Source organism: Mustela putorius, unplaced genomic scaffold (assembly GCF_011764305.1).
Source record: "Mustela putorius furo isolate JIRA1106 unplaced genomic scaffold, ASM1176430v1.1 tig00003853_pilon_pilon_pilon, whole genome shotgun sequence".
Taxonomy (NCBI): domain Eukaryota; kingdom Metazoa; phylum Chordata; class Mammalia; order Carnivora; family Mustelidae; genus Mustela; species Mustela putorius.
In genome coordinates this window covers 4,163,918-4,186,496 of record NW_025422005.1, presented here as the reverse complement: position 1 = coordinate 4,186,496, position 22,579 = coordinate 4,163,918, and the positions used below count along the sequence as shown (strand labels likewise).

The following is a 22,579-nucleotide window of genomic DNA, read 5'->3' as shown; positions in this document are numbered from 1 at the left end:
GTGAATGATGTCAGTGAAGATGTGTCTGTCATATTCTCCGGCAACCCAAGGCCGGAGGACAAAACCACGGTTCTAGAATATCGCAGTGAACTAGAGTGGAAAGGTGACCCGGGCTAGCCCAGAGAAGGGGAGCCGGGGAGAAATGGTTCTGCACCGCCTGGGCTTACTAATATCAACAGCAGTTTAGAGCAGTGGTGGGTTGGGGGTGGGTAAGCTAAAGGTGACTCGGGTTCACAAGGCGGTGTAGACTGGGGGCCCGTACTGAACCAGGCCCTGCTCCAGATGTGGGCGTGCAGCAGAGAACGGCAGACAAGCCCCTGCCCTTTGGGATTCGAGTTGAGAGAGACAGATACTACACCACGGACGCGACACGTAAATGATGGACTGTGTTAGGAGGCGATGTTGCCAACGCGGGGAGGTGGGACAAGGTGGGGGGACTGCGGTTTTAAATGGGGAGCTCGGGCTTGCTGAGCAGGCGACACTGAAACTAAGAGGAGAGAGGAGCTACTATGGGGGTATCTGGGAAGAACCTTCTGGATGGAGGGAGGAGCCAGTTCAAAGGGATAAGGTGGGTCTGGTACGTTGGAGGCGAGTGTGTGCAGCAGTGGTGGAGGGAGTTAGACCTCTCTGAGGTCAGAGAGGCACAGCTTCCCCCTCCCTGTGGAGAAGCAGCAACTGGTCTTAATTTGTGGTAGGTGCGGAGAACAGAACCAACAGCTCGAAGACGATTTTGGCTTGGTGCGAGGAACAAGGCGGGCTGCTGGGGACTGGAGGAAACCACACTTTTCTCCACCATCTCATCCTGAACACAGAGCAGCAAGGACCTACATCTTCCAGGGGGGTGGGGGGGTGGGGGAGTTATATAATTAAGATAAAAATAAGTTTTCCCGGCTGTTCACAGAGTCCGTGTGGGAGTGGATTCCCGGCCGGCAGGTGGTGCTCCCATCCGGGCTGGGTGGAGTTCTCTGATGACCTCTGGGTTGGGGTGGGGGGGTCTCTCTCACTCCAGGCCCTCCCTGCCTGTGAGTAATGGTGTCATTTGGTTATGTGGCTCTTCCCAGGGAGGAAGTTTTTGACACTTAACAGGCACAAGAAGTCTACTGATTGTTAAATATGCATAAGGCCTTTTTGAGATTTTAATCACTTTAAAGATTTTTTATTTATTGGAGAGCATGAGTCGGGGAAGCAGCAGAGGGAGAAGCAGACTCCCTGCTGACCAGGGAGCCCGAGGCGGGGCTCCATCCCAGGACCCCGTGATCATGACCTGAGCCAAAGGAGACACTTAACCCACTGAGTCACCCAGGCGCCCCAAGATTTTAATCGTTTTTAAGGAGACTCTAGTTTTGAAGTCTGAGGTATGGGAACATTTTTCTCAGTCTTTTTGTGGTCTAAGTAATATGCATAAATAGTGGAGAAAGTCAGTTACTCGACCTACTACAAAAACAACCTCTCGCCGCTCCCCGCTGGTCTGTCCAGGCCTCGCTGCTGCCCCTGCCCCGGAGGCACCCGAGGGAGACACTGCGAGAGAAGGAACACAAGCAGGGGGAGTGGGAGAGGGGGAAGCAGGCTTCCCGCAGAGCAGGGAGCCCGACGCAGGGCTCGATCCCAGGACTCCGGGATCATGACCTGAGCCACCCAGGTGCCCCTGCTCTTAGATCTTCTGTCTCTCACCCATCCTTTTGGCATCCTCTGAGGCCCTGCTTCGTCCTCCCCCCTCCCACTCCAGTCTGGACCCCCGCTCTCTGGCCTGCTGTACGGCTGGGGCCCCACGACTCTCCTCATCGGCTTCCTAGGAATGTGTTTCTGTTCGCTTCGGCAACACCTTGTTCCCCAGGAGCAGCCACAGGGGGCACTGCCAGGCCCGGGAGCCCGGAACAGCACCTCCCTCACCTCGGTGGGCTCCCTCTATCCCTTCCTGTGGAGAAAACCCATCTTCTAGCAGCTTCATTAATGGAAATCCTGGAAGTCAAATTTCTTGGTTCTTTTCTCCCCCATTTTATTGTCTCTTGAAAGAGAAAATAATAACGTAAGTTATACATATACATAACTTATACATACACATGCGTACGGCGGATCACGTGTGACATCTGAGCCCTGACAGCGGTCAGGGACGTGGAGGTACACCCCGCCTGACCCCGGGACAAGAGTCCTGCCACACTGGGTGTCTGCCTCCGCGGCCCCCTCCTTTCCCATCTCCAGGCCGCAAAGAAACACCAGCCAAAGGGGGTCATCCTTCTGTTGCCTTTTAAACTTTGTCACAAATTGGATACGTGCTTGAGTGATCCGCTGTTTGGTTTTTATTGTTCTCAAGCTTCACAGAAGTGGTCCATGCTCTAGGTGGGCCTCTGGGACTTGTTTTCTACCCACACCTCCTACCCGTGCAGACGTCTGTGCGTTTCGCGAAGTCGTGACTCAGTCATTTTCGCTGCCGTCCGCAGTGTATGCCTTCCCCTGCGAGTGGGTGTCTGGTCTCCGGGTTTCTGTGTCCATGAGCTCCTCCGTCTGAGCTCGAGGGGTCCCGGGATATGTAGAAGTTCAGCTGGGGGAGATGGTGCCGCGGCGTTTTCCGGAGGTGAAAGCGGCCTTCCCCTAACTCAAAATGTCTCGATTGGATCTTCAGACCTACCTAAGCGTAAAGCTCGTGTCTGGGTCTTTGTCACAGTGTGTGTATAGATAGACACGCACATGGTAGGAAGTGTGTCTCCGCGTTCAGTGAGAGCTCTGTGTTTAATGTTAGAAATGGCTGCTCTTGATCTGTTTTAGACTTAAAAAAACAACAGGGTTTTTTTGTGTGTGTGTGTGTTTTTCCAACCTACAATTCAGCAGGATATGAAGCTCCAGTTTGGAAGTCATCTTTCCTCTGAACTTGGAAGACCTCATTCCAGTGTCTTCTAGCTTCCGGGACTGGTGTTGAGAAGACCCGTTCCTGTTCTCGTTCTCGTGTGGGGTGGTCTTCTCCCCCTTTGGAAGCCTGTAGGGCTTTCCTGTCTGGGCTGGTGCAGCTGCGTGTGGGAGGCCTTGGGTGAGCTGCTCAGTGGAGTCGGGCGCACAGCGGATGCACGCGCGGGCGCACAGCGGATCCACGCGCGGGCGCACAGCCATGCCGCAGCCCTGGCGCGTTTTCTCACGCTCACTCTTCCGAACTCCGCTCTGCTTCTGTCCGCACCTTCCATTTCACACATCGGGCTCTCTGGACGCATCGTCTCACTGGCTCATGTTTTCCTCTCTGTTTTGCATATTTTTGAGTAGTTCTACTTGTTAAGAAAGCTTCTTTTTCTAAGTGGTTTTCCTGCCTTCCTATCAGCGTGAAAAATCCTGCCGTATTTTTTAATATCCAAGAACTTTCTTCAGTTTGTTGTTTTCCATATTCTTGCGGAGGTACAAGGAAGGGCTTTGGTTCTTGAGCCGTGTCGAGAGGTGCCCTGTGTCCCCGTCCCGTCTCTGACACCCCCCCAGCTGTGTGGCCTCGGGCAAGACTCGTGGCCTCTGTTCTTGGTGTCTTCATCTGTGAAATGGAGACAGTAACAGTACCCACCTCGTTATTAATGGAAAGATTCAATGGAGTAATGCATGTCGAATACTTCAGAGTGTCCCCAGCACTTACTAAGCGTTCATAAATGCTGGTTTCTATGATTAATGCAGTCTCTTTGCTTTTACTGAGCGTATTACTTAGTCATTTCCTGCCATTTTCTCTGGCATTTGTATCCTCTGCTTCTTTCGGTTCTTTTTGATCTTTACTTGGTTTTAGACTTCCGTGTTGGAGGTTTTCCTCCAATGTCTGCTAATCTCTGGCCAGCTGCCCGTGAGGCGGTGCAGCGCCGGGGACAGTCATAGACTTGGCAGGGCTTGACACCGATAACCTTCACTCTGGGCTGTTTGGAAGGAGACGCCCATCCCCCGCACACACACAAAGGTTAGTGTTGAAAGGCTTTTTCTACCTACCAGCTGGTACTTCTCTGGAGAGGAGACCCCCAGTCTCTCACCTGGCTGCCGGCAGTCTTGTCACTGAGAGGGCGGGAAGTCGGGAGCTGACCATTCCGTGTGAGTCTCACTTCACCTCGTTCCTTGCTTCCAGGACCTGCCCCCCCAATCCCACCCCACTCACCTCCACTGGACCTGGCATGCCTTCCTGTGATTTCTTCAGAGAGCAAGCCTCTGTCACTTCTCTCCTTTGAGCCGGCGACTGGTCCCTCCGGTTCCGGAGCCAGCAGAAGCCCCGTATCTTCCTCTGCTCAGTCAATGACCACCTCCATTCTTTTCCAGTTTCTAATAAGGCTTGGTTAGCATCTCTTATCCTGTCGCTCTTGGTGTTGCTTGAGTGTCATTTTGGGAGGGAGGAGGGTTTCAGGAGAACAATCCTATTGGTTTAACCAAAAATCCAAATTTACTTATTGGAGATAATTGCACCAGAAGACTGATGTTTGTCCATAATCATGGAGATGGAGGAACAAAAAGCGGCCACAACTCTGCAGATGCATTGTCTTCGAGTTAAAAGACTGTTGGGGGTGGGGGGCGCCTGGGTGGCTTCATCGGCTAAGTGTCTGACTCTAGATTTTGGCTTAGGTCATGATTTCGGGGTTGTGAGATCGAGTCCGTTGTCAGGCTCTATGATCTGTGCAGTGTGCTTGAGATATTCTCTCTCCCTCTCCTTCTGCCCCTCTGTGTCTGTCTGTCTGTCTGTCTCTCTCTCTCTCTCTCTCTCTCCCTCCCAGACAAAATCTTTAAAAGCCTGTCGACTTGGAGAGCAGACCTGGGGTCACCAGGGGTTGGGGAGAAGAGAGGGGAGGAGAGTGGAGGAACCCAGCTCTAAACGGGCAGCACAAGGATCCCTGTGGCGGTGGAAGTGTTCCATATGCTGGCTCCTTCTGGAGGCATGAACCCACGTAGGTGATCAGGTTGTATAGAGTTAAATGCACATGCCACAAATGAAAAAGTAAATAAAACTGAGGAAATCTAAACAAGAAGGTTGGATTGTATCAATGTCAGTATCCTGGTCATGATATTGTACTGTAGTTTTGCAAGACGTAGCCATTGAAAGAAATGTGATGCATCAGATCTCTATTTATTTCTTACAACTGCATGTGAATCTACAATTATCTTGGTAAAATTTTCAGTTAAAAAAAACGGGGTGGCTTAGTTGGTTAAGCGTCTGCCTCCGGCTCAGGTCATGATCTCCGGGCCCCAGGATGGAGCCCCACATCGGGCTCTCTGCTCAGCGGGGAGTCCACCTCTCCCTCTGCCCCTTCTCCACTGGTGCTTGTGTGTACACATGCATCTCTCAAATATATACATAAAATCTTTTTTTAAAAAGTGCAGTGGGTGGCTCAGTGGGTTAAAGCCTCTGCTTTCGGCTCAGGTCATGGTCTCAGGGTCCTGGGATCGAGTCCCACATTGGGCTCTCTGCTCAGCAGGGAGCCTGCTTCCCTCCCCCCCCCCGCCTCTCTCTCTCTCTGCCTGCCTCTCCATCTACTTGTGATCTCTCTCTGTCAAATAAATAAATAAAATCTTTAAAAAAAAAAAAAACACAACACACAAGATTTTAAAAAAAAGTACAGATTCTCAGGGCAACTGAAGGGGAGTCTCGGGCTACTACCTGGGAATGTGTATTTGAACAAGCTCGGGAGGGAATTCAGATGGTGGCTGGATGGGAACTGTCAGAGGAGTCTGCCAGTGGTGCTATTTTTATGTAACGGTTAAAGAAAAAAGAGTTGACTTACGAGTAGTTTGTTGGACGCCAGGAAGATGGTGACCCGGTGGGCTTGTAGTTTAGAGGTTGGACCAGGTGCTTCAAAGGGGATCTCTCCAGTTACTGCCGCTAGTGTTCAGCTCCTTAAATCTGTGATTTTTACCGAAGACCTCAAAACCTGAGACACTGATTAAATCATACTCACTTGACAAGTCGTGCTACATTGTTATTACTTACCTCAGTGCTTGAAGACAGTTTGAAACTTTGGGTTTCTGGGTTGTGTGCCCCGGAGTCGAGGTACGAGGTACTTTGGCAGGGGGAAGGCAGAAAACTGGCCTGTACAAGAGATTGAATCCTCTGGCTCCTACACGGTCACAAATGTCTCAGCTGGCAATCTGTGGCTGTTGTGTGTCCCACTGACAGGTTTTCAGTGCGTCCTGACGGTGTGTGAAGAGCCTCGTACTGTCCTCATCGTTGTGCTAATTGCAGAGTTAAGTACCGTGGGATGAGGGTCCGCCACCTGCAGCCTGCTGGCTGGTTTTCTCCAGCCTCTGAGCTAAGAACCACTTTTATTACATCTTAAATGGTTTTTAAGAAATCAGAAAGGATAAGGGTGCCTGGGTGGCTCAGTGGGTTAAGCCTCTGCCTTTAGTTCAGGTCATGTTCTCAGGGTCCTGGGATCGAGCCCCGCATCAGGCTCTCTGCTCAGCGGGGAGCCTGCTTCTCTGCTTACTTGTGATCTCTCTCTCTCAAATAAATAAATAAAATCTTTTAAAAAGGCGCCTGGATGGCTGAGTGGGTTAAGACCTCTGCCTGGCATTCTGGGATCGAGTCCCGCATTGGGATCTCTGCTCTGCTCTGTGGGGAGCCTGTTTCCCCTCCACTCCCTGCCTGTCTCTTTGCCTACTTGTGATCTCTGTCAAATAAATTAATAAAATCTTTAAAAATAAATTAATAAAATCTTTCAAAAAATCAGAACGATAATTCATGACACACAAAAATGATATGAAACTGAGATTTCAGTGGTCTTAAATAAAGTTTTACTAGAACACAGCAACACTCATTTAAGTATTACCTGTGGCTTGTTTGTGCTTCCCGTAACAGCACAGGCTTGAGCAGTTTCAACTGTAGTTGCCCACAGAGCCTCAAGTGCTGTCTGGTCCTGGACTGCAAAAGTTTGATGACCCCACTCTACTAAAAAATAAGGGGACATATGCAGGTATTTTCCTCTGTAAACTTTTTTATTTGAAAAAGGGAATTTAGTAGTAAAAGAACACAAGCCTGGCTGCGTTCAGTTAGCCGTTGTTGGGAGAGCTCTTGACTCATCGGTCTGTCCAGCCTTAGATCTGTTTCTCCTTTTTCCTTATCTTTTTTTATTTTCTGTCAAAATTCGGATCTGACTTTCCTTCCTCAAAGTTAGGACTTCTCGTATAAAAGCATTTTGCCTTGAAAGTTTCTGAAAGTGAGTTGTAAGTTGTGCCAAACGCCTGGTTAGCTCGTAGAGAAGAAAGCTGTCCAGTTCTGGTGCTGGGGCCAGTCCGTTTTCAAAAGGTTATTCCTTGAGCCGGAAGAACAGCAGAAGGCAGGCATCCAAACATCTCCTTAAAATATTAAAAGCCATGTCCTTGTGAGCTCACAGTGACGCGATCATTCATCTCTGGGACAGTCTGTTTCATGAGCCTTGGCTGGCACTGGAGCCTAACATTCTTTGTGGTGGCTCTCGTGACCTTTCTGGGTTAGTCCTTTTCCATAGACTTGGATCAGCACCAGAGGCTGTTGAGTCTCCAAAGCCACTGACTGGTTGAAGTATTTGGTTATTTTGGCCTTGTTTAAAGAAACAACAAGATGGTTGAAAAAGTGATGACGTGAGCAATATTTTTTTTTACTTTTAAAGGCTGTTTTGGGCGCTGGTGAGTCATTTGATTGTCAGTGCAGAGTTAACACAAATATCTATCATTTTAAAAGTTTTCTTTGGGAAAGGAAATAAAACCATATTGAGCATTATTCTGGAAGTTTTAAGCCAATGCAGTTTGGCAAATGATAAACGAGATGTAAATGTTGAAAGGGCTGTGATATTCGGTGGAAGGTGAGATTGCCTGTCCGTAGAGAACCAGCCGTAAACCATCAGGACTGACGCGCTGAATGAGACAGTTACGAGACTCGCATACCTAGGACAGTGGGTTTCTGCCGTTCCCGCCAGCAGCACCGTGCGGATTACGGAATAACCTCTCCGGCCTGCTCTCCTGCCTCCCTGCTTCCCCTCTCCGTCCCCCAGCTCGGCAGCCAGACTGAGCCTGCGGAAACTCGGGTCAGCCCCGGTCACCTGCCTGCAGAGCTCGGAGGCTGGCGTCGCTCTTTGTCAGCAGCACTCTCCCCGTGGCCCATGATGCGGCGACCGTCGTGCATCATCCAGACCAGGACATTTTTGAGAGTGTGAAGGGGTGCTTAAAGTAATTAAAACTTTCTAGTTTTTGAAATGTTCATTGACCAAGGCACCTGGGTGGCTCAGTCAGTTAAGCATCTGCCTTTGGCTCAGGTCATGATCCCAGGGTCCTGGGATTGAGCCCCAAATCGTGCTTTCTGCCTGGCAGGGACCCTGCTGCTCCCTCTGCTCGTGTGCGCGCGCACGCTTTCTCACTCTCTCTGTCTCTCTCAAATAAGTAAATAAAATCTTTTTTAAAAAACAAATAATTTTTAGGGGCGCCTGGGTGGCTGAGTGTGTTAAAGCCTCTGCCTTCGGCTCAGTTCATGATCCCGGGGTCCTGGGATCGAGCCCCGCATCGGGCTCTCTGCTCAGCAGAGAGCCTGCTTCACTTCCTCTCTCTCTGCCTGCCTCTGCCTACTTAGGATCTCTGTCTGTCCAGTAAATAATAAATAAAATCTTTTTTAAAAATAAATAAATAAGTGAATGATTTTTAAACTCTAAAAATGTTTATTGACCAGCACTGGTTTTATTATATTGGAGAACCTACAAAATGGTTTATTCAAAAACTACTTCAGGGGCGCCTGGGTGGCTCAGTGGATTAAGCCGCTGCCTTCGGCTCAGGTCATGATCTCAGTGTCCTGGGATCGAGCCCCGCATCGGGCTCTTTGCTCAGCGGGAGCCTGCTTCTCTCTCTCTCTCCGCCTATTTGTGATTTCTCTCTCTGTCAAATAAATAATAAATAAAATCTTTAAAAAAAAAAAAAAAAACTACTTCAGAAATATTTCCTTTAAAAAATGTACCTATGTATATTAAAGCAAACTTTACGGGCGCCTGGGTGGCTCAGTGGGTTAAAGCCTCTGCCTTCGGCTCAGGTCATGATCCCAGGGTCTTGGGATCGAGCCCCGTGTCAGGCTCTCTGCTCAGCGAGGAACCTGTTTCCCCTCCTCTCTCTCTGCCTGCCTCTCTGCCTACTTGTGATCTCTGTCTGTCAAATAGATAAATAAAAATCTTTTAAAAAATAAAATAAAACGGGGCGCCTGGGTGGCTCAGTGGGTTAAGCCGCTGCCTTCGGCTCAGGTCATGATCTCAGAGTCCTGGGATCGAGTCCCGCGTCGGGCTCTCTGCTCAGCAGAGGGCCTGCTTCCCTCTCTCTCTGCCTGCCTCTCCATCTACTTGTGATTTCTCTCTGTCAAATAAATAAATAAAATCTTTAAAAATAAATAAATAAATAAATAAATAAATAATAAGATAAAAAATAAAAATTATGTTGATTATATGAACATTAAAAGAAGAAGCAGGGGCGCCTGGGTGGCTCAGTGGGTTAAGCCGCTGCCTTCGGCTCAGGACATGATCTCAGGGTCCTGGGATCGAGCCCCACATCGGGCTCTCTGCTCAGCAGGAAGCCTGCTTCCTCCCTCTCTCTCTCTGCCTGCTTCTCCCTCTACTTGTGATTTCTCTCTGTCAAATAAATAAAATCTTTAAAAAAAAAAAAAGAAGAAGCAGCAGTGGCACCTGGCTGGCTCAGTTGGTAGAGTACACAACTCCTGATCTCAGGGTTGTGAGTTCAAGCCCCACGTTGGGTGTAGAGCCGAAGACAGAGGGAAGAAGGAGAGAAGGAGAGAAGCGGGTAGGAAGGAGAATTCTTTTAATCAGCTTATCAGTTACATTTGTCTCTGATATTCTGATATTCTGTGTTCTGGTTATGCATAACCAACCACACCAGAACTCAGTGGCATAAACAATTTGATTTTCTCTCAGGGTCCTGTGGGTTGACCGGAATCAGCTGGACGGTTCTGCTGGGGTCTCCTCATGTGGGTGTAGTCCAGTGGCGGCGGGGTCGTGTTGAAGATGGCGCCTGCGCTCCTGGGCCTCCCACGTGGCTCTCCCCGCCCTGGCTGGCTTGGTCTTCCCTCAGAACATAGCAGTTTCGGGGACGGTGGAGTGTTCTGTTAGCTAGCTTCCCCAGAAAACACCTCCAGGGGTGCCTGGGTGGCTCAGTGGGCTAAAGCCTCTGCCTTCAGCTCAGGTCATGATCCCGGCATCCTGGGATCGAGCCCCGTGTGGGCTCGCTGCTCAATGGGGAGCCTGCCTCTCTGTCTACTTGTGATCTCTCTATCAAATAAATAAATAAAATCTTTTTTAAAAAAAAGAAAGAAAGCGCCCTCAGAGAGACCTAGAAGAAAACTGCAAGGTGTCCCGTGACCTCGCTCCAAAGGCCACACCAGTCACACCGCTGCACTCTGTCGGACAGGAGCGAGTCTCTGGGGCTGGGCAGAATCAAGGAGAGGGCTCTGCAAGGGTCAGACGCCAGCAAGCGGGGCTCGCGGGGGGCCTTCTCTGGACCCTCACTCCTGCCTTGTGGCACTGATCGTTTCCCAGAGAAGGTGCCTTCCGTGTGGTGGTCTGTCTTCCGTAACATTGCCTACCATCTTTTTGCTTGTTTGTTTGTTTTTAAGATTTTATTTATTTGAGAGAGAGAGAGCACAAGAACGAGCAGGGGGAGGGGCAGAGGGAGAAGCAGGTTCTCCGCCACGCAGGGAGCCCAGTGTAGACTCAGTCCCCGGGCCCTAGGACCACGACTCCAGCCAAAGGCAGACGCTCAACAGACTGAGCCACCCAGGTGCCCCCGTTACCTACCATCTAAATACATTTGTATTTAGTAAATTTGAATTTTTTTTTTTTTAAGATTTATTTATTTGACAGAGAAAGTGGGAGAGGTAATACAAGCAGGGGAAGCAGGAGAGGGAGAAGCAGACTCCCCACTTAGCAGGGAGCCTGATGCGGGGCTCAATCCCCAGACCCTGGGATCATGACCTGAGCCGAAGGCAGCTGCGAAAGAGACTGAGCCACCCAGGCGCCCCTAGTAAATTTGAAATCTTTTTTTTTTTTTTTTTTAATTTATTTATTTGACAGAGAAAGACATCACAAGCAGGCAGGGAGGCAGGCAGAGAGAGGAGGAAGCAGGCTCTCCACAGAGCAGAGAGCCCGATGCGGGGCTCGATCCCAGAATGCCGGGATCATGACCTGAGCCGAAGGCAGAGGCTTTAACCCACTGAGCCACCCAGGTGCCCCGTAAATTTGAAATCTTTAGTATATTTGATTCTTCTCTGTATACTATAGTATTCTTTTTTTTAACTTATTATTTTTCTCACCATAGCACATACGTTCCCCAGTGTCTACCACCCAGCCACCCCATCTCCCTCATCCCTCCCCTCCAGCAACCCTCAGTTTTTAATCCGCAGAGATTAAGAGTTTCTTACGGTTTGCTTCCCTCTCTGGTTTCGTCTTGTTTCATTTTTCCCTCCCTTACCCATGACCCTCTGTCTGGCTTCACCATAGTATTCTTAATTGAGAGTATTTTCTCAATTATAAATTTCAAGTTTGCGGAACATATACTTTGGCTCAAGTATTTTCATAGGGTATTATCTTTTTGCCTCCATTTAGAATATTTTTGACACTCTTTTTTCAATAAATTGTCTTTTCCTTATGATCTTTCGCCTGCTTCATCAGATTACCGGCCCAGCCACAAAACCACAGGCAGGCCTTTTCAGTTTCATTCCATTCCAAGAGAGACTATACATTTAACTAAAGATGACAGTTCCACCAAAAAAATTCTTAGCAAAAATCAAGATACTCCAGATTGCTCGTAGGGAATTTTGAAATAAACTGTTGGAGCTCTTATTTTATTTGTTCAGTTCGTCCTTCCTCAAGAGCTCAATTTCAGAGTGACATGCTTTATTTTTGGTGATTGCAATTTCTTAAATATTTCAAAAGCTAGGGGGTTTATTGTGCCATTTTAAAAAGGAGTTATTTAACTCCTTTTAACTCTCTTCTGGGTGGTAGACACAGAGCCCAGATGTTCCTAATACTCAATTTGTAATACGGACATGCTGTAAATTTTTTTGTTTTCAGAATCAGCTTTGGGGTGTCTGGGTGGCTTAGTGGGTTAAGCGTCTGACTCTTGATCTCAGCTCAGGGTTGATCTCAGGGTCATGAGTTCAAACCCCACACTGGGCACTATACCCAGTATGGAGCCTACTTTTTAAAAAAAATAAATAAATAATGAATCCGCTTCACAGAAAATTATTGTTACTCTGAAGACACAAAAATATTTGTACATTTTGACAGCTTGAGCTTAATTTTCCCAGGTGGATAATCGCAGCTGGTTTTGACAGTCGTGCATCCATGTGCACGTAACTAATGCTGAGGCTGTTTTTCCTCCGTAGGTTTCTTGCTTTAATAAGACACTTTTACCATCACGCTGTACTTTACCAGAATTGGCATTTGAGTATCACCACAAAAACAGAAGCTTACATTCACACTAGGACTTTTTGACTTTACAGTAACACTTTCTTCTGAGGTTCCCACCCAGTTCCAGCGTGGATGGGGGCAGCTGCAACCAGCAGGAATCCAACTCGGGTCCAGGGGCGCCTGGGTGGCTGAGTCAGCTGAGGCCTTGATCTCAGGGTCTAGACTTCGAGCCCCACGTTGGGCTCCACATGGGTTGTGGAGCCTGCTTTAAAAAAAAAAAAAAAAAAAAGTCCGTTCATCTCTGATGCTGTCTGGGACTGCATCAGATTCCACAGATGGAAGGTTCAATCCTACAACACTGCTGCGACCCCCCCCCCCCACCTCCAATGCCCATCACAGGCCCAAGGCTTCTGACCCAGGGTTGTAGAGGCCAACACCCTCCTTCTCCGATTCCTTCAGTTCACTAGAGGGGCACAAATCAGCAGCCGGTGGGAATACGCAGAGCGAAGGCTGGGAAAAGGTAATGGGTTTACACACCCTCTCAGACACCCTACTCTCCCTGCACCTGCACTGTCCCCGCCAATCATGAAGCTTGCAGGACCCAGTCCTTTTGGATTTTCACGGAGACTTCATTGCATAGTCAGACTGACTGGTTTCAACCTCTTGATTCCTCTTCCCTCCCTGGAGGCTGGGGGTAGAACTTGAAGGTTCCAGCCCTCCAGTCACTTAGTTGGTCCTCCTGGCAACCAGCCCCTGGCCTTGGAGGGAGACTAAAAGCCACCTTCATTAACGTAACAGAAGACGCATTTATCATCCTTACCGACAGAAATGTCTGGGGTCGTAGGAGCTGTGAGCCAGGATCCCTACAGATGAAGACCAAATACAAATAAGAAGTACATATTTGGTCACCTGAATGACCGGACATACATTTCTTATAAATCACAGGATTGCATGGTTTGTTGTTTTTTTGTTTTTGTTTTTGTTTTTTTGGTTTTGTTTGTTTGTCTGTTTAAAGATTTTATTTATTTGACAGAGAGAGATCACAAGTAGGCAGAGAGGAAGGTGGGGGGGCAGGCTCCCTGCTGAGAAGAGAGCCAGTTGCAGGGCTCGATCCCAGGACCCTGAGACCATGACCTGAGCTGAAGACAGAGGCTTAACCCACTGAACCACCCAGGCGCCCAGTATTGCATGTTTATAATTCAGATCAAACCAGTATTAAGATTCGCTGATTTTCTGTTTGAAGCATCAGGTAACACTGACATAAAATTGGCATCATTAACAGCTGTGAGGTTCTCTTGCTAATAGAACAAACACATAAATAGCTATTGCCTTATCTTTGCTCTGTGCAGTACAAACCTTAGAATGGACAAATGAGTGAAATTAACAGAGCGGAACTGCTGTCCGGTCCACAGTTACCTGGACAGCCCCTGCTGCTCCGGCTCGCTTTGGGGCGTGGTCTTTAATGAAGAGCAGCGGACTACTGACCAAGGCCCTGGAGTTTGTTTAGCCTGTGTAAGACTTGATTTTCGTATGGTCTGAATTAGCGCTGTGGATGGATGATCGATACTGAAAACCGTTTCCGACGAGTTACAAATTCATCAGTTCTCTGAGAAAATGGAAATTGAGTGCTTATTTCGTTGTTGTTAGACATAAACTGTGTTTAATTGTGTTGCTCCCGGAAGAATTTATCAGAAAAGAAAATATTACCCAAAAACACAAACGTCCTACAGATTTACATCAGGAGTTGCACATTTAGCCCACTGCCAGTTTTTATGTGACAAGTTAAGAATTGTTTTTACTTTTTTTTTTTTTTAACAGTTGAAAAAAATCAAAAGGGGACAGCTGGGTAGCTCAGTGGGTTAAGCATCCGACTCTGGATTTCAGCTCAGGTCTTGATCTCAGGGTCATGAGTTCAAGCCCCACATTGGGCTCCACGTTAGAGGGGTTTTTGTCTGTCTGTCTGTCTGTCTGTTTGTTTGAGACAAGAAAATTCTATGAAATTCAGATTTCAGGATGAATAAACAGTTTTGCCAGACAGCCAGGGTCAGTCCCTTGCTGGGTAGTTGGGCTGCTTTCCCTTCCAACAGCAGAGTTGAGTTGCGACAGAGACGGTAGGACCCACACCTAAAATAGTTCCTGTGGCCCTTCACAGAAAGTGTCACCTCCAGGTGATGACCTTCAGTAGAGGAAAACCACTGCGGCAGGAATATTCAGACTGCCGTCTGCTGCCTTCTGCTGAGGACCGGCCCGTCTCTCTTTCCCACCCTGTTCATAACGCATCTGCAGGTTCCCGCACTCGGCTGCCCACAGCTTCACATATGTCCCAGGCTGAGGCACAGGCCACTTGCCTGCCGTACCAGCCGGGCAACGGCATCTCCTGCTTCTCATACCAGCGGAGACTAGGAGAAGGCAACTGGCTGCGCCACCACACCAGCAAATGTCGGGGCTGGGCTGAGGTGGAGAGAGGCAGTGGCCCCTGACATACCACTAGATGAGACAGTGTCAGAGGCTAAGGATACCAAGGCATGCCTGAGCACCAAACCTGTCTGGCTTCTTAGCTTAAGGCAACTGGTGATGATGCTAATATTCAGTTTAAAAATGAAAACCTAGGGGCGCCAGGGTGGCTCAGTGGGTTAAACCTCTGCCTTCGGCTTAGGTCATGATCTCAGGGTCCTGGGATCGAGCCCCACATCGGGCTCTCTGCTCGGCGGGGAGCCTGCTTCCCTTCCTCCCTCTCTGCCTCTCTCTGCCTACTTGTGATCTGTCTCTCTCTCTCTGTCAAATAAATAAATAAAATCTTTTCTTAAAACTAAATAAATAATGAAAATAAAAATGAAAACCTAGACTAATTGCTAATCCCACTGAAACAGCAGGGTTCAACTGGTCATCTGCTAGATAGCCCCCCGCCCCCCGCCCCGCACCATAGCGTCCACAGATCACCCGCACACAATCACCAGAGCCTTCCTGTCTGCCATGTGCCCCTCTGCTCCGGCCCCGTGGCCTCCTCCCTAGTCCCCGCTCACATCTTTGTTCACGTGTCCCCTTCTTGGGCAGAAGAACACATGCGCCCACGCTGCTTTTGGGGCAATAGAAATGTTCTGTGTCGTGATTGTGGAGGTTGGTTTCGCGAGTCTGCATGTCTATCAGAACTCACCGAAATGGGCACCTCAGGCAGTGCGTTTTCTGTCATTATTTATAAATTCAGCCTCAGTACAGTTTTTTAAAATGGGCTGCAGGGAACCGAATAAAAAATGTGTGTGTGGTCAGATTTTTATATGTGGGATTAAGATATATGCCCATTTGAGAAATCTTATGATGATAAAAAAAATAATAAACATTGATTTTCTGAGGATGGAGCATTTTATATCAGTCAGCAGATTTTAGCTTCACGTTTCTTGAGAGAATATGGTGTCCCATTTCTCATAGCTTAATTCTCAAATTAATTTTAGAAGGTGAAACAATTTTTCAATCTCCATTCATAATTGATTTTGTTTGCACTTTTTTTTTTTAAGATTTTGTTTATTTATTTGACAGAGAGCACAAGCGAGTGGCAAGCACTTCTTGATCTTTGAAGTTACTTTATGTTTTAAAGAGTTTTAAGGGCACCTGGGTGGCTCAGTCAGTTAGATGTCTGCCTTTGGCTTAGGTCATGATTCCAGGGTCCTGGGATCAAGTCCCACATTAGGATCCCTGCTCATGCTCTTTCTTGCGCTCTCAAATAAATAAATAAAATATTTTTTAAAAGAAGGGTTTTAAGGTAGTTTTATAATGTAAAGGTGTTCAGAATCAAACATTAAAATTAAAACATTCATGTGACTCCTATCTAGGTGGTTTCTGCATTCACAGCTTAAATCTGGAGGTGATCTATTTGGGCCCTAAAATTCATACTGTATGGGTCTTTTTCTTCCCCCAAATTCTTGTCTTCTCATTTGCCTCCCAGCATGACTGGTTTCCTGACCCCAGCGGTCGGTGAAGCTCTGTTGCTGTTTGGCGTGAACTGTGACATTCATGCTCTGTGGGCTGCGTGGTGGAGTCCCACCCACACCCAGTGTGCTGCCGGCTGCTGGAGTATAGATTGTCTTTCATTCCACAAATACCACCCCTGCTGCTGACTGCTTGTTTTTCTGCCCCAGGGGACCATCAGTGTTGGCATCGATGCCACTGACCTTTTTGATCGCTATGAGGAGGAGTACGAAGATGTGTCCGGGAGTGGCTTTCCGCAGATCGAAATTAACAAGATGCACATATCCCAGTCCATTGAGGTAAAGCCCAGACTCCCCCCCACCGAGTGCAGCGAGGCTCAGGTTAACGAGGCACGGTGCTCCGGGCAGATGCGGTTTTTCTCATCTTTATTTATGAAAGGATGCAATTAGCCACTTAAAAAAAAAGTAGTTCCAGGCACAACCTTGTTACTGCTTTGCTGATGCGTTAGCAACATGAGTGCCAGGGGGCACTTAGCTTCCAAGGTCGCTGGGCTCCCCCAGCAGAAGTGCAAGTGGTCTGGGAGAAGTAGAGACCAAGGTCAGGAAGATTTGGGGTGAGAAAGCAGACCTCCATGGGTGATTCAAAGAACCAGTCTCCATTTTAAGGCACGCTCTGTTGTGTGCAGAAAATACAACATTCAGCTGAACCCAGGGTCACTAAAATGTCATCTTTCTGCACACTGGCAGGGGGTCTGCTGAGGCTCACAGGAGGTCTCTACCTCCTCAACTCTGTTTATTCTCAAGTGCATCAACCCAGAAGATGAAGTCCAAACTGGGAAACTTGCCTGTCTGGCAGAGCTTCCAGGGTTGGCTACTAGGGCCACGGATTCAATCCCTTCCTCGGTGCTGGTGGTGAGCAAGGACTGTAGAGTCCCAGACATGCCACTGTGGGAGGAAAGGCACACGATGAAGCCACTGTGCCATCTGATCCTAAGAACCAGCATTCAGCCCGGTCTTTCCCCTGGAAATTTTGAAATTTTCCCAGGAAAGCTTTTGAAAAACATTATCTTGGTGGCCACATGCAGTTCAGATAGCAAAGTGGGAGAGAAGTGAGCCAGTTGAGGTCCTTGTGCGTCCCTAGACCCTGGAGCTGTGGTCACCTGCACCTTTGGCCATGCACTTGAAGTGTACTCCTTACACTGCTATCCTTGTGCTTTCTCATGCTTTGACTCATTCCTCACCAGCCAATATCATTTCCTAGGCACCCTTGACAGCTACAGACACAGCCATCCTTTCTGGAAGCCTCTCAACCCAGAATGGGAACGGAGGGGGTTCCATAAACTTCGCGCTTAGACGAGTCACTTCCGCAAAGGGATGGGGAGAGGTAAGAGTGTCGACGGGTAGGGTCGTGCTAACCACTGCAGAGCCTGATTTCTGAACCTTTACATTCTAAAAGCCAGCCCTCAGAAAGACCTAGATTGGCCCCGTCATTGTACAACAGGATTCCAGATGCCAAACTTGCATCAGGTGACTGTCCCCAAGAGAAAAACGCGTCTCCTACTGGAGCCAGAATCCCCCGTCTGCTGGACAGCCCAGAGGCGGGACGGAGCAGCAAGACTGCCCTTGAGACGCCGACGCACAGAAACACAGCCGCGAGAAACTCCACGTCTCTGTTCCCCTTCAGCAGAGACCTGTAGCTTCTTCCCTTGTCCTGCCCGGTTCGGAAGGCAGGTGCCGCGTCAGTGCTCCCGGCCACTGATGGGCGGCTGTCTCGCAGCCAGCTCTGCTGAGCAAATGGACCTGCGTCAAATTAACATTGAAGAGGTGCCTTGAAAGTCACCCAGACTAGTAAACGAGGCAGCCAGCACTGGCTGGACTTCCCGGGCTGAGCCCCAGACCCCTGAGGACCATCTCCAGTTACCTGTGAGAGCCACGGGCCATGAAGCAGAGCAAGAACACAAGGCAGGGGCCCCCTCTCCAGACCACGGCAGGCGGCTCTGCACGTGGCCGGTCATGGAAGCCAGTCTCCCCTTCTGACTTGAGCGAGGGAGACCATCGGAGGCCAGCAGTGTTTTCCGAAACCTGCCTCCTTTGTATCTGTGGCAACAGCCCTCCATTTGGTGATGGTCCGGATGAGGTCTTGGGAATCTTCCAGGGGCCCTGGTGGCTCAGTCAGTTAAGCATCCAACTCTTGGTCTTACCTCGGGTCTTGATCTCAGAGTCGTGAGATAAAGCCCCACGTTGGGCTCTAAAATCTTCCAACCCCTACTTGGCAAGGGCCAGTGGCATTAAATTAAAAGAAGGAATTATAACCAGAGGTGCCTCACCGAGACCTGGGTTGCTGCTGTGAGAGTAAACACTGCTAACTCTCTCTTTCTCTTTTGAATAGTTAGAATTTGGAGCCGGGGATCTGCAGGGACCTTTATTTGGTCTGAAGCTGTTCCGTAATCTCACCCCAAGATGGTAAATACAGAGAAATCCTCTTTGATGGTCTTTGTGGATTTAGCAGACTAGAACCTGTGTATTTTTTTGGTCAAAGTCATCTGGAGTTACTTCTTCTCTCCTACAAGGTCGTCAGGGGCAAACCTGCGGCGCTGGCAGAGAACCAAGGCAGGGTTCCCGTGGCACAGACGCTGGACTGGTGGGCGCAGGGAGGGGTCATCTGCTGCCTGTCTGCCCCGGGCCCAGCTACTGCTCTGTGGCCCACAGTCTCCTCCTTTATGGGAATGAGGCCCCACCTGTTCACCCAGGGCTGTGAGCACCAGGAGAGTGGAGAGAAAGCACCTTCATGGGGAAGCTGGCCAGTGGCCTGAAATACTGACGAACTTGTGGATCATTTCCTTGTCCCTGAGAATGTGTTTCAAGTACTGGAAAGGGTGTGTATTAAACAGTGGGGCACTGGTGAGACTGCCTGGTCATCGGCGAGATGGGCAGACGCTGGAGAGTCAAGGCCGCCCCCCCCCCCCCCCCCCCCCCCGCCGCCCAAGTCCCCTTCATCTTTGCTGTTGCAGTAACATCCCACTCCTGGACCTGTAACTCGCTGCCCTCCTAGAACCCCAGAGGTGTCCTTCGTTCCCCTGTTGGTAACCCCTGTTGGTTACCTTGTGCGCGCCGCTAAAGGAACTGGGTGGAAGGTAAAATAAAATTCTTCCCCTGGGGGAGAAAGTAAAGGAGTCCTGGGAGGAAGTATATGCTGGGAAAGAAAGCTTTTCACTTCCACTCGGATGTGTATCTGCACACCTGCCCGGTCCCGCTGGCCAAGACCAGTCCCTGCTCCAGTCCAGTAGGAAAGGCGAGTTCCCAGGTGGTGGGACACAGGGTATGGAAGGTCATGAGAGAACGGGTGTGGCCTCTGGGACAGGTAGAGACCAAGCTTGTGTACGCACAGGCTGAAAGCAGCAGCGACAGGCGCTCTCAGTCCCGTTGTGGGGGATCGTGCATGCGTGGGTGCGAACACAGCTTCGCAGGCTTCTGCTCCAGGACTCAGGAGTCAGTGGGTCTGGGAGGCGACGAGGATTTGCGCTTTTAACCACTTTAGGCTAAGAGTATACACACATGTTGTCCTAATGCACTGGCCCGAGCGCTCGTGTGCGTCAGTCTGTCTCCCCTGGTGCCGCCAGAGAGCACAGAGTCCTGCCCTGCTCCCCACACCGGCTGAGTCGGGTGCTCTGGGAGGCCCGGGAGTCTGTATTTATCAAGCACCTAGGTCATTCTTAAGGCCAGATACATTCAGGAGACACTTGACCGAGGGAAAGCTGTTGGCCACTTTATTCTGGCTGAGCCTCAAAGTGCTGAGTGGTGCCCAGGGAGGGAGGTTAGGGCTTGCTGGTCGTCGGCCTTTGGAAATTGAATGTCCTCATCATGCCCAAAGTTCTTGAGACTTGAGAATGCAGATGTATAAACGGGTGCCAGTTGGTGGACATACGGCGTCTGTGCTGGGGGGTGCCCCGATCCTAGGGCCAGGCCATTTGCAAGTCCAGACTAGTGATCACAAGGTTGGGTGGGGTGTAGCACCAGCCCCGAAAAGGCAGACAGCCTGTAGAGTGTTTTCTCTCTTCCCGGGAAGTGCCTGCCTTGCTAATCTCTCTCTCTCCCTCCCTCTCTCGAATTGGTCTCTGTGTGACATGCTGGATAAAAAGACTAAGTCGTTACTACTTGAAGGATCTCAGTCCTTCTATTTTGATTCTCTTAAATGCCACCGTCTGTCTTGAAATTCTAGGGTGACTTTGGCCTCTCTCCTCCCTGCCTGCCTCCCCTGACCCCAGCGTGGCTGAAGCAGAAAAACGCAGCTGGCACCCGGGGTGACTTGAGAGAAATGAGGGAACATTCGGGTTGGGGGCCCCGTGGTGGGGAAGACAAATTTCTTAATTCGTGGAGAGCTGCTGAAGTTTGCAAGAGTGCTGCCATCGGCGCTCTCTCGTTTGTCATTATTTAGTGGCAAAAGTGGCACCCCCAAGCTTAGGAAAGAGAGAAGGAAATCAGACTTTGGCGATCTGGTGAACATTCGGCTGTTTGCTCACCTTTTAACGCTTTGGGTAAAGTGGTGTGAATTCCTTTGTCGTTGATATGAAATACCCCTTTTTAACCAGAAGATGGGGCTGACTGCCTTGGAAACAAACTTCAGATGCCTTTCCGGGCAAGCGGTTCGCTGTACGAGCTTTCAAGTGCAGGGCCACGGGCAGTCGTGGAGGAAGCTACTGATGCGCCGCCCCCCCCCCCCCCCCCCCGCCCGAAACTCTGACATAATTGGTCTGGGGTGGTCTGGGGTGGTCTCTGGGTCAGGGGGCCTTCCGCTTTGCCACACATTAGAATCACCTGGCAAGCTTTGAACACTCCAAGCCCGTACTCAGAACGCCAGGGCCGGGAGCCCAGCATCAGCGTTTTTTAGACCAGCCACATGCTGCCAGTGTGCAGCCTGTTCCCCACCCCCCCGAGGTGGTTCTGACCTGCAGTAGGGTTGGACCTAGTGGTTTTCGGTAACAGACATTCGGGTGCCTCTTTGGTCGTAGCTCAAGGTGGAATGGGCTGGTGGGCCGTGAACATGAGCAGGGAGAGGCACTAGGAAGACGGCAGCAAGGCCCTCTCTCCATCCCTCCCGCGGAAAGAGGCTCCGTGTCCTGTTTTCCTTGTGGGGCGCCAGCTCGGGGCTTCACGGAAGGCAGAGTGCGCTGGGTCTTAGCGTGACAGAGAGGAAGGGGCCAAGAGGAGCCGAGAACCGGGTGTCATCCAGGACCATTTCTGTGTGTGTGTGTCCCCAGCTTTGTGACGACAAACTGTGCTCTGCAGTTTTCGTCTCGTGGCATCCGGCCCGGCCTCACCACCGTCCTAGCCCGGAACCTGGACAAGAACACGGTGGGCTACCTGCAGTGGCGGTGGGGGATCCAGTCGGCCATGAACACGAGCATCGTCCGGGACACCAAGACCAGCCACTTCACTGTGGCCCTGCAGGTGAGGAGGAGCTGCTCCCTCGTGTGTTCCTGACGTGCCTCACCCGAGCCACCCTCCCCGGATCTCAGCGCCGTGGGGCCCGCAGCGGGCTGTCCCGTGCATAAGCGCTCAGGGCTGCTGAGACACTGTCCTCAGGCTTCCAGGGAAGCTGTGTTCCTGTTACGCTAAGCCAACTGGCCCTTTCCCGTCTAGTAGGAGCCCTCAGAATCAGGGTGGGAGAGAGTCTGGGCTGGTGAGTAACCCGAGCGTTGTCGTGTGCTCGGGTGCCACCATGGTGGGCAGGGACACAGGGCACGAGGGGCCCCACACCTCAAAAGGCAGCTGCTCCCCAGCACCCACCACCAGCTACTGTGTCAGAACATAGGCCCCTGGCCATAGAATGTTCTGTTTCTGTGAGCAGCCAGGAAAGTGCATTCCCCCAGGTGTTAAATATCGGCCCCTAGTAAGTGTCCGCGCCCAGGGTGGGGCCCCGGCCCGAGAGGTCTGCCGCGATGGGCGCTCAGCAGCCGGTGGGACACGGCCCCTCGGCCACTAGCCGTGCCTTCCCTTCTCCCCCTGTCTCCCCAGCTTGGGATCCCTCACTCCTTTGCACTGATCAGCTATCAGCACAAATTCCAGGACGATGACCAGACCCGCGTGAAAGGGTCGCTGAAGTAAGTCCAGGCCAGGGGCTCTCCACGTTGTACACCTTGTGGAGGGGGATCCGACGGCAGGGCCGTGGCCGCAGGACGCCTGCCATTTCTGTGACGTTTCTCGAGCGTTCCTGTGGGAGGTCGTGGGCTGATGGAAGGGCCACACCGCGGCTGGGCTGACTTCGCTCTGCCCGGGCACCGGGGTGTCAGTCCT

General features: G+C 50.3%; 1 protein-coding gene across 2 annotated transcripts in view; it reads left to right on the top strand.

Moving 5' to 3' along the window:
* Positions 1-22,579, top strand: part of DNAJC11 (DnaJ heat shock protein family (Hsp40) member C11) — a 70,490-nt gene that overhangs the window by 36,326 nt on the left and 11,585 nt on the right. For both annotated transcript variants that reach the window (XM_004768646.3, XM_004768647.3), the window contains exons 5-9: positions 16,496-16,624; positions 17,547-17,669; positions 18,675-18,748; positions 21,544-21,733; positions 22,301-22,386. In XM_004768646.3, coding sequence (XP_004768703.1) covers positions 16,496-16,624; positions 17,547-17,669; positions 18,675-18,748; positions 21,544-21,733; positions 22,301-22,386 — 602 coding nt within the window. The remainder of the gene's footprint in view (positions 1-16,495; positions 16,625-17,546; positions 17,670-18,674; positions 18,749-21,543; positions 21,734-22,300; positions 22,387-22,579) is intronic.